This window comes from Apteryx mantelli, chromosome 9, assembly GCF_036417845.1.
Source record: "Apteryx mantelli isolate bAptMan1 chromosome 9, bAptMan1.hap1, whole genome shotgun sequence".
NCBI classification, from domain to species: domain Eukaryota; kingdom Metazoa; phylum Chordata; class Aves; order Apterygiformes; family Apterygidae; genus Apteryx; species Apteryx mantelli.
This window is the reverse complement of record NC_089986.1, coordinates 12,313,411-12,324,236: the sequence shown is the minus strand read 5'-3', so window position 1 is coordinate 12,324,236 and position 10,826 is coordinate 12,313,411. Positions and strand designations below refer to the sequence as shown.

The 10,826-nt window shown below is 46.4% G+C and overlaps 1 protein-coding gene across 5 annotated transcripts in view; it reads left to right on the top strand.

Moving 5' to 3' along the window:
* Nucleotides 1-895: 895 nt before the first annotated feature.
* The window catches only part of DIS3L2 (DIS3 like 3'-5' exoribonuclease 2), a 204,414-nt gene continuing 194,483 nt past the window's right edge, over nucleotides 896-10,826 (top strand). Inside the window, exons 1-2 of one of the 5 annotated variants that reach the window (XM_067301734.1) lie at nucleotides 896-1,184; nucleotides 3,534-4,259. In XM_067301734.1, the coding sequence (XP_067157835.1) occupies nucleotides 3,554-4,259 (706 nt within the window). In that variant the 5' untranslated portion in view covers nucleotides 896-1,184; nucleotides 3,534-3,553. Of the gene's footprint in view, nucleotides 1,185-1,379; nucleotides 1,510-3,107; nucleotides 4,260-10,826 lie in introns of those variants that run through there. The other 4 variants (XM_013941819.2, XM_067301738.1, XM_067301737.1 and 1 more) reach the window with 4 other exon arrangements.

Here is a 10,826-nt window from a genome sequence, read left to right as displayed (position 1 = left end):
AGGTCTGGCTTTGCTCTCTGCTGCGGTGCCGGCCAGCGCCCTCCCTCTCCCCCTCCCCGTGGTGCCCTGGCCCTGTGAGGACTGAGGATCGTTCCCTACTGCCACTAACCGAGGGGGGCTGCAGGCCAAGCCTGAGCCCTCCCGGCAGCTCCCCACTTCTGGCAGTCTGGGCAGACCCAAGACAGGCTCTCCACCACCCTCGGGAGCCCTGGGGCTAGCCCCCGGCCTCCTGCCTGCTGCTCGGCCCTCCCTCCCCAATCCCCTGGGATGTGTCCCAGCCCCGGGGACCGTCCTGCTCCCGCGAGGGCTGTGGCGGCTCCTCCACAGGCCCTGCCTGCGGGTGGGCACCCTCCCTTGGGGGAGAGGGGCTGGGGCACCCTGCCCCCCTCACAGGCACCCTGCCCCACTCATGGGCACCCAGACCCCCCAGGGACACCCTGCCCCACTGCGGGTGCCCCTCACGGCCCCCTTCCCTCAGGACAAGCCCCCCAGGCCTGGGGCTGCACCAGGTGCTGTACAAAGGGCCCGCGGGATCACAGCCTGCCCCGTGTCACCGGGGCTGCCCGGGGCTCCGGCCTGGGCTGTGGGGCCCGGGGGGGGGGGTCCTGCCCCGGGCCTCCCCCCACGGCCGTGGGTGTGGGGGGGCCGCGGGGCTGCGCCCGCCCTGCCAACTTGGGAGCGAGCGCTTCGCACCTGAGGCCTTCTGGGCCCTGCCGCGGCCCGTAGCCTGCCTCTGACCCGGAAGTGGACGGGGAGGGGGCGTTGGGACATTTAAACGGCGCGGAGCGGCGCGGCGCGGCGGGGGGAGCGGTCGGGCCGGTGAGTGGCGAGGCCGGGCGGGGGGGCCTGGCCGCGCCCCCCCCCCCCCCCCCCTTTCCGGGGCCCGTCACCGGGGTCCCTGGCGGCGGGCGGCAGCTCCCCGGCCGGGTCCGGTGCCGCTCGGGCCCGTCAGCGCGGCGCCGCCGCCATCCCGAGGTCCGGCCCGGCCCGGCGGGGCTCAGCCCCGGGCCTTTGCTGCTTCCCGGCGCCGGGCATCGCCCTGGCGGCTCGTTCCGGGCTGAAGAATCATCGTGCGCGGTCAGGTCCCGGCGCAGGCGCTGCAGCGAGGCGGTGGTAGTCCGGTTTGAGTCCCCGAAGTGCTCGTTGCTGCTCCACATGAAAGAAATCGCTTTCGTGTGTGGCAGGTGAGGCAGTGGGAGAAGGGCTTGGCCTTGGGCTTGTCACTGGTCAACAGAATGTGGAAGGCAGGCCCTGGAGCTGTGGTCCCTGCGGTGCTCGTCGTGCTGCAGCAGATGCGCCTGTGCTCGCTCCTGTGGTGCGCTTGAAAAAATCCTGTGTTCACAGCTTGATGACGTGTGGGTGTTGAAGGCAAGTGCTGATCTTCCCAGATAGTTAAGTGAGCATCTTCCATTGGCACTTCCTTCCCGGAGGTTGCTGAGAGACGTGGAGCAGTGTTTCCCACTGCCAAGGGTATCTGCATCTCTGCCCTGCCTGCTGGAACCAGGCAAGGTCGGTGTACCTCTTACCTACCTGTGCCTTTGCTCTGCGTCTCGATTGCTAGGAAGCCACGAATTTGTGGGCACTTATGGGAAGCTAATAATGAAATTATAATCTTTAGGGGGCTTGTAAGACCTTTCCTTGTGTGTGCTACAATTCTTAATTGTTAACGTGATTAATGTGATGTAAATTGTAGTGGTGGCAAGAAGCAAATTTTTATTCTTTACTTGTAGGTAAAAATGGCAAACTTTTGTATGCTGGAATCACTGTTTGGAGAGTACTCTCGCTGGCTTTTATAAATGCTATCTACCTCTATTGAATTGGCAACTGGTGAAGATGACGTTAAAAGAAAGCTTACTGTAGACCTACCCGTGTGAGGGTTTTGTAATAGCTCTGTAGCAGGTCACTCTATTAGAAAAGTTTAGTTATTGGCCAGCAACAATGGAAAATCTTAGGAAAAAGAATCACAAACCACACAAAGAATTTTTCCTATTTATTCAGGGATTTTTTATTTTTGCTTTGTATTGGGAAGTCTGTTCACATCCGTGCTCAATTACTTAATAAATCAAGTTGCAATGTGTGTTGTTTCTCTAAAAGGGCCAGAGCAGGCACTCTGAGGAGGAACCAACTCTGCAACCCCTAGTCTCTGTAGCATGGCCAGTTCCCAGGCAATACGTGCAAGGAGGAAAGTGCCTGGGTGCTTGTCCTCTGTGCAACCGCAGCAAAAGAGAGAAGAGGGTTGGTTAAGGGAGAAGATAAATTCCAAGTGTGGTGGGAGTAGGGAAGGGAGTATGGACTTCTTTCCTGCTGAACCCTGTGCTTTGACCTGCCAACACCCCCATGCTTAGAGAAGCGAAAAAAGAGAGGGTTGATGGACAATATCCTTTATTTCAGCACAGAGTCCAGTGCCTATCAATTCTGGCATATAAGAGGTCACAGCGAGGCCCTGAAGTTCTCAACATAATAGCTGGGGTGAAATACAACAGTTCAGCTTCAAATGTGCCTTAAAGGAAGAAAGAGGCATTTTTATAAAATCTACAGAAGACAGCAGTTGCTCTGAGAGAAGTCAATACAGGGCTTGATTATCAATATTTGTATTTCTCTTTCATGTTAGATACAGCAAAAATCATTGATTTGTCCTGTCCCTGCCTATAATTTTCCTTAGTAGTAGTGCTGAGGAAAATGTACTAGACTGTTTCCCTCTGATAACTTAAAAGGTAGAGCAGCTGAGACAAACAAAAGATGCTTGATCTACCCTTGATCCACTCTCATGCCACAAAGGTGGGAGTGTAATACTATCTACAGAAACTGGTGCTGGATGGAGTGGTAGCCAGTGTGTATTAATCACGAAGAATGATGAGCTCTTGCAAGCTGATTAGTTGTTCTGGGGAATTTATTTCATCTCAGTTACACTGAGGGTGGGTTTATGGCTAGAATGACAAGCTGAAACGGTTAGTCTTGATATCTGAAGCAAGCGTCCTATATTATCTAGTAGTCAGTCACTGTAGAAATACAAGTATGTGAAATGAGGTAAGAGGCGATATATGTTCTTTTTACTGCAACATTTCAGCACTTCAGTAAGGATGCAGTTGTTTTTGAAGACTCCAGGTTGGACATGACAAGATTTTACTTTTGGTAACCTCTAAGTTTATGCATCTAACACCATCTGTCAGTTACTGCCTTTATTTGCCAAGATCTTTCAAAGGCAAGGAAGAGAGGATTATAGGAATCATTTATATCTGGGATATAAGCATCTGGACAGAATCCCTGTTTTGTGTGGCATATGGACAGACACGGCTTACAGGCTCACTCCTAGGTCACTGACAGTGATTTAATACAGGGCAGCTGTTGACTTGATTGTGCTTTAACACCCCCATGCCCAGTGTAGTATCTCATCATCCTGCAATTTCTGTAAAGATCAATGCATTCTTATTTAGTGAACTTTCATGTCTGTTAGCATAATCAATTCTTTGACCCTTTATTTTGAGAAAATAACCCGTTTTTTCCCCCCTGTGTCTATTTACAACTCTTTGAAGTCTGGGCCTTTTACTACACTATGGATCAGCTGGGGTATGTGAGAAGTGCTTCTGCCAAAGGTACCAAAGAAGGATTAAGCAAGCCCGCTCTTCCTCAGAAGAATGCTTATGCCAGGCTTGTGCAAAAGCACCACAGTGGCCGATTCCGGTCCTATTTGAATCACATTGCGCAGAAGATGCAACTGGAAGAGAACACTCCCAGTGACTCCAGCTCAGATCTGGAACCATCCCTGAAGAGAGGCCTGGTGAAAGACGGTGTAGCGAGGAACGGGTTGAACGTGCACAGCTATTCACCAGTCAGAACATCTCGTCTGGAACAGCCCATGTCTGGAGGATTTGAGAAACTGAATGAAGATAAACCCCAAACCACTCTGAGCAGATGTCACCATAAAAAAGATGCCAATATTAGCCCAGAAGGTGACCTGGAGGTGGAGGAAGACTGCTACATAAACCAGCATGGAGCTGCAGCTGACTTGTTAAATATGAGTGATGCCCTGGGTGGCAGAGTATCAAACAGCCTGAGACACAGTACTGCTCTGCAGAAGTCTTCTGGTTCTGAAGAAAAGGATGAGGAGGACATGTGGAAGAAGAAACATAAGAAACGAGGCAGGTGTCCTGCCAGCACAGATACAGCAGCTGGACACTTGTTGACTGAGCAGTTTAGTGGGGATGTGCTGGCAGCAAATGCCAGGAAAACAAGTCACTTGTCTTCTGGTCAAATGCAAGGTGAGTGCAAGCTAATGAGCTGTTTGGTGCATTTCCTACAATTACAATGGAACTGAATGCGGTGTGTCTGTTAGTCATGAGTGAGTTAACATGAGCCAGGTCTACTCAGTCCAAGTTAGTCAGCCCTTAGTTACCTGTGGGTGGCTTTGTCCTGGTTTACAAGTAAGCCATACTGCATGTGCAAACATGTGCAAATGGCTTCGTGTGGAGCCAACTTGGTTCTGGCAGGACCTAATCCTCTTGGCGTGGGCTCTGTGAATGTGGCTGTGCTGCTTCCAGGACCGGCTCAAGACTAGGAGAGCCTAATTTCTGTGGTGCAGTATCCAAATTAATAAGATTGCTGGATCTGAGCTGATTGAGGGCAGACTCATGGTTCTCTGCATCATCTCTTTGGATCTGGAGTGCTGGTTAGCCTTTGCAGCAAGCCCAAGTCCATCCAGTACTTGGGGACTGAGACGCCTGTGTAATATCTGATTCTGGATATGCAGTGTTGATGCCAATAATTTTGCTGGTAGTAATAAAGGGACCACATCTTGCTGTGATACAGTGAATGTCACTCTTAAATGCAATGTTTGGGGGGAAAAGTCTACTTACGGACATATATAAAATCCTTTATTAAAAAAAAAAAAACAACAAGCAATGAAAGCCAGACACTTTAAGTTTCTTGCTGTAATGGGTTAAAACTTCCTCTGAATGATATTTATGGTGAAATACTTGGATAGCCTGCACTTCTGCAAGCTCCTACTGCAGAAACTCATAAATGTCACTGCATTAAATTCTCTGTAACAAGCAGTAAAGAGATCAATTTCTCAGCTGGGTAAGATGGGCCTGAGGCCTATCACAACTCTTGGATTGGAAATCAAGTAAATTTTTAACTAAATCAGTCTTGTAAAACTATGCCTCATCACTCAAGAGTAGCAAGTAATACGCTTCTTATATGGTTTGCTGTATTTCTGAGACTGTGAAAGTATATTGTGTGCTTAAGTTGGTAAACTTTCATGAGTTCTTGCAAGGCAAATCATAATCAGACATTTAACACAAGCAGATTATGTTAATGTTTGATGATAAGCCTGATTTTGGGACTTTTTTTACATGCCTCATTGTAACACTTCTGTATTTATTATGCTAGCCTGTTATAATAGGCTTTACTGCCTTTTACTTTTCAGGGAACTAGTAGCTTTTGGTGAGTGGGGAAGAGCAGTTAATAGACATTCCATACTAATGTTTAATTTAGACTAGTTGGTTTGTTAATGTTAAGTGATGCACTTTACAGAAGTTTAATTTGACACTCTGCAAACTAATTGCATGGGTACTGCATTAGACTTGAGATTTGGTCCCAGAGCAGACCAAGCCAATCTGAATTGGGGCTGCTGTGGGTCTGGACTCTGCTTCTCTTCTCTTCCTTCTGCCAACACTGGTGTCTGCCTGATCCTGCAGTGAGTTAGTTCAGGGAATCAAACCATCAGAAAGCAAACTACCAAAAGAAAAGTAAATAGCTTTCTGCTCTAAAGCTTGCACACTGGTTGCAAGGGCTTGCTGTGGGCAAGCATGACATTAGGGCACCTTCCTTAAAATGGCGCTCTAATGGGAAAGGTCTCAGCCGTATCTGCCTCTGTCCCATATGTCCTGCTGTTCACACTGCTGTGACAGGTTGTTGTTGCAGCCCTGAGCCCTCTCCTGGGACTAGCTACTCCAAACTAGATAGCTGGAGCTCTTCCTGGAAACAGCCTTGCTTAAGCACTGTCCTGTCTGAGCAGTTTTGAGAAGTGCCCTGACCTTAGTGAAAGGCTTACCTGGTGTATTCCCAATCCAAAGCCAAGCCTGGCCCCTGGAGACTGTGTTAGGTTCTCTAGTCTCTTCTGAAATAAGCACAAGGGCTTGTTTCCAGCTCATCATCAACTCATGAGACAGTAGTCCCTGGGGAGATGGTAGTCCCCTGAGGAGACGTTATGCAGGAGTATGTACTGTAAGTCTCAGCAGTAACAATGTTTTATACTCTTAATCTCCTTTCCACCCTGAAGGATCAAGGTAAACTTCTAAACCAATGTTTTAGATTCAAATTTGTCCTGAACTGATAAGCTTGTTCAAAGTAGTGTGTTTTTCATGGATTCACTGTGTTCATGGAGCAAACTGCAATGGTTTGTGTATTGTTTTCTATGGCTTTCTTAAGCTGGTATGGTCTATGTGTTTTTCTGCTGTGGGAGAAGTGTGATCTTATCAACCCTTCCCACCCCTCCTGGAAAGCCCCTCTTGTATTAGGAAAACAAAAATACCTGTTTAAAGAGCAAGTCTAATAAAGGTGTAAGTGGATTAAAAAGATTTTTCCTCACCACAAATGAAGAGGTCCTAAATTTCAATAAACTGCATTTGTAAAAAGCCTATTAAATGGAAAGTCTAGAAGACTTAAAAGTGTAGTTATGAAAATGATAGGTACATATATGATTTTTTTAGCCTAAAATGGAACTCTAGCCTGACTTTCAAAGCAAGCACCTGCAGCTCTAGCTGGGAATGGGGTTGTACAAACCCTCTGAAAACCAGTTATTTATTTAGAAACTTAGTATAAAGAGCTAGAGCAGAAAATGTTGACCCTGATGTTTGACCTCCCAGGTGGAAAACTCGCACTGTGGGAAAGATTATTGGAAAATTATTTGCTTAACAGTGACACCCTTCCTTTCTTCCCCCTGCATAGTTGAGACTGGTTACACTCCAGAACACTTGGAGGGACATGAAAACAGTTTCTTGGGGAGGAAAGAAAAAGGAAAAAAATATATATATCTGATTCAAAGAAACCTCTTTCCTGTTGTTTCAGTTTGACTATGTTTTAGCACTCTTGTTCAAGTGAAATGAAGGTTTTACAATATGCAAGTGCTTAGGCATAAGAACTCGTATATCACAGTACCAGATTAATATTCTCTCACTTCAAAGCTCATCTTTTTCTCTTGATGCTGATGTAAGTCATATTATTTTGCATAGGCAGGTGTCTGGTTTGATCAGTTTAAATCAAGGCTTGTGAAACTATGGTGGCAAGAATTGCTTCTGTCATAGCAGTGAGGCATATCAGCTTTTCAGTAGTGACATTTCCTCACAAATTAACTCTGTTCAGGCTGTTGTAGGCTTTCCAAAAAAGCTCTTTGAGCTAATCTCAAAGCCAAGCATCTCTCTTCATATTGGTTTGTTTCATTATCCTCTTATTAACAGTTCTTCAGTTCAGACTTAGCCATAGTCAGGTTTGCAATGACCCTAAAACTGAAAATGCTAAATTTGAAGGCAGACATGCTGAAGGCTGAGAAAACCCTTTGAGTGCCATGGAGCAGGCTCCGGGGAGTGAGGGGCTCTTCCTTGTCAACACCCCCGCAATGGTACAGCAGTTCTGATGGCCTTGGGGGAAAGCAGAGAAGTCAGTGGACTCATAGCAAGCGTCACTGATTTCAGGAGCTCGCTGCCGGCAATATGCTGCTCTCCACTGAAAGCGCTGAGGAGCCCTGGTAGTGGTCTGCTAATTCCCAAAGTTTGAGAACCTCTGGTCCTAAACAGAAGAAAATCACCAAGATATAAAATGGGCAAAATTATTCACTGGCTTTTCCAAATGGTATATGTCTCACCCATGCTTCAGCTGTTTCCTTTCTCCACTGCCCCGGTGCTGTGTTATCTCAGTAAAGGTATGGTAGAGGGAGAAGCTAAGCACAGGAGACACTGTATCTGGTGGGCTGCTTTGTAGGAGAAGCTAATTTTAAACTGTACATACCTTTATCCTCTGTCATGACTGCCTTTGCCATTCTGTACTGTAGGACCCCAAGCCTTACCTTGGGGGATAGAAATAATTTAATAACAGATAGTCAGGAGGCTGCGAATATGCCAGTCTCTTCTGGTGTCCCAGAGAGTGCCTGCTTTTGCTGAGTATTGATCTTCAGTGACTTGCCCAGCTATGCTGACATGCTACCCTTAAAGTGTAATGAATGGTAAATGAAAAGGCTGAACTGAGAGCTCTGGTTTTGTGTGAATTCAAGGAGCAACATGTTTAAAACTTGAAAGTAGCACTGTCCTGTGCTACCTGTAATTGCCAAATGGACCCTGCTGTTGGAGACATCAAGGTGGAAATCATGGTGTGCTTCAGTGCAGACTTCGATGTGGGTAATGAGGACATCCATGATTTGGTGAGAGAGGATAGAAAGAGGGATTCCAGCTTGGAAAAGGAAACCATCTTTCTGGGTTTAGAAGAATATTCTTAACCTTGCTAGCTGGTGCATGCATCTTTGAAATTCTTGGTGCTCTTTCTTGGAGGCTGGGTGCTGAACTATGCAGAAGTTGCTCTGAGCTGTTATTTTCCCCTCATTATTAAAAGTTGACATGTAACTCCGACTGACTGACTCTAACAGGAGTCTCCATACTGCTCTATTTCTTGGTACACCTTGTTTATCAGTAAAGACTGTCACAATGAGTGAAATACCCCTGTTATTCATGAACTGGTTCCTCCTGCACTGGATCTGGTGTTTTTCCTTCCCCCTCCTGGCAAATCTTTTTTTCAAGCTTCCTTTGTGCTCTGTAGGTTCCTTCCCAGCTGTGACTTTGGGACACAGGCTTACAGACATAGCACCTGGCTATCTGCAGTTTTAGGTTTGCTGGATCAGTGTCTACTCCACATTCCCTACGGGCATATCTTATATATCTTTTATAAATATCTATCTATCTATCTGTATCTTCTTTGCTGTAAGAAATTTTATCTCTTAGGGCTGACTGATAACAAAATATAACAGGGACTTTGTGAAGATCCCCAAACAATTGTGCAGAATGGAGCAATAAATACAGACCTAGACAGCAGAATAAAATGCATATGAGTACTTCTGTGCCTTGCTTTCTTCTCTGTGCAGAGGAATTAAGGATCCTTCCCCTCTCCTATGCAGCCAATTTCCTTTTCTCCTTGGTTAAAAGGGGAGAAGCCCCTCTACTATGACAGTATGCTCCTTGCATTCTCTTTTGCAATCTCTCACTGGCTTACCAAGAATTCATCTTTGTTCCTCTCTTCTGTTTTTTTTTTTCCACCTTCCCCTGCCCCTCCAATTCCCTGGGGTCTTGCAGAGATTTAATGTAGGATGTAACCATCTGGTTTGTCCAAAGAACTTTGCAGTTGAGAGTTGAGTTTGAACAACCCTCCATTGTCCCTTCTCTGAAATGTGAGACAGCCCTGAAACTGCGTATTGGAGTCAATGTATGATATTAGCCTCAAACTTTAGGAAGATGAAGTTGCACGTAGATGCATTCAACAAACTGTTGTTCCTTTCTGTATGACTATAATGTCTGCCAGGATAATTTCCATAAAGCCCCATGTTCTGAAGTTTCTTTTCATACAAACCCTAATAAAGCAGAAAATCAACCTAAAATGACTTCTAAAATCATTATGATGCCCATAGGTTTTCATCTAATGTAATTTCCCTGTGCAATATTTTCCCTGTATCTCCTGATCCTCTAGGTTTTTTGGGTGTTAAGATTTGGTTAAATTTCCTTGGTAGAAAAAGTCTTTTATGAAGTCCTCTGGGATGTTTTCTTTTTTTGATCAAAAGCTCTAAGGGTTTTCCTACTTCAGGCAAGAGTTAGTCATCAAAATCTCTTTTCAGGCTGACTACTGACTGATGCTTCTGAACTAAAAGGGCTCACAACCCCTTTTCATTGAGGACGGAAGTACTAGCTGTTTCTGCAGCCATCTGTCTGTCACATGCTAGTAGCTGAGATTTGCACAGCTGCTACGTGGAACTTCATCTAAAGTATTTTTGAAGTATTGCTTTTATCAGTAAGGAGTTTGGACCAAGCTGCATGTTTTATTTGGGACAACAAAGTTTCAGTTGCGTTTTGGGTATGTGTGCTTCTCACCCCGGTTTTTGAGGAAATGTTGCTGTTAAATAGTACATTCTTAAGTCTGCTGGAAAGCCTAAAAAACAAACCTCTGCATAAAAGCCCTGCCCTCTAAACATGGGGTGCAGCATGATCTTTGGAAACACCGTCTTCCAACTGCACTAGAATTTTCAAGGGTCTCAGGAGCTGCCTGAGAGACAGTGGGGTGACTTTATTGATGCCGAAAGCTTGGGTGGAGCAGGATGCTTGGGTTCCTCCAGTGGTCAATTGCTGTGAAATAAGTTCAGGTATCGCAGGGCTGGCTGCAGAGTCGGTAGCTATAGACACCCTCCTCATGAAGAACAGCACCACCAGCTTTGCTAGGTAACCTCCTGAGGCTCCTCTCACTACAAGCTTCGTGGGTTTATGATGTGATTGAGGTATCTTGCCCATCTGTCAGGGTCAGCATGCCCCCTGAGTAGAAACAGGCACCTCCTGGGTAACAACAGGCCTCATCTGCAACAGCAGAAGATTTCCATGGCCTTTTCTGATTTATTGTCTGTCTGAGGCTTGGCTTTTATGTGCCCAGCCTGTGGTACTTAAACAACTTGGGCAGCTTCCACAGAGGAGTGTCTCTGGCAATCAGGCTGGTGTTCAGCATCCTAGCTTAAAACAACAACAACAACAAAAAAACCCAAAACACAAACAATTAGTGCTGCTGGATGGTGTTAATGAGTGTGT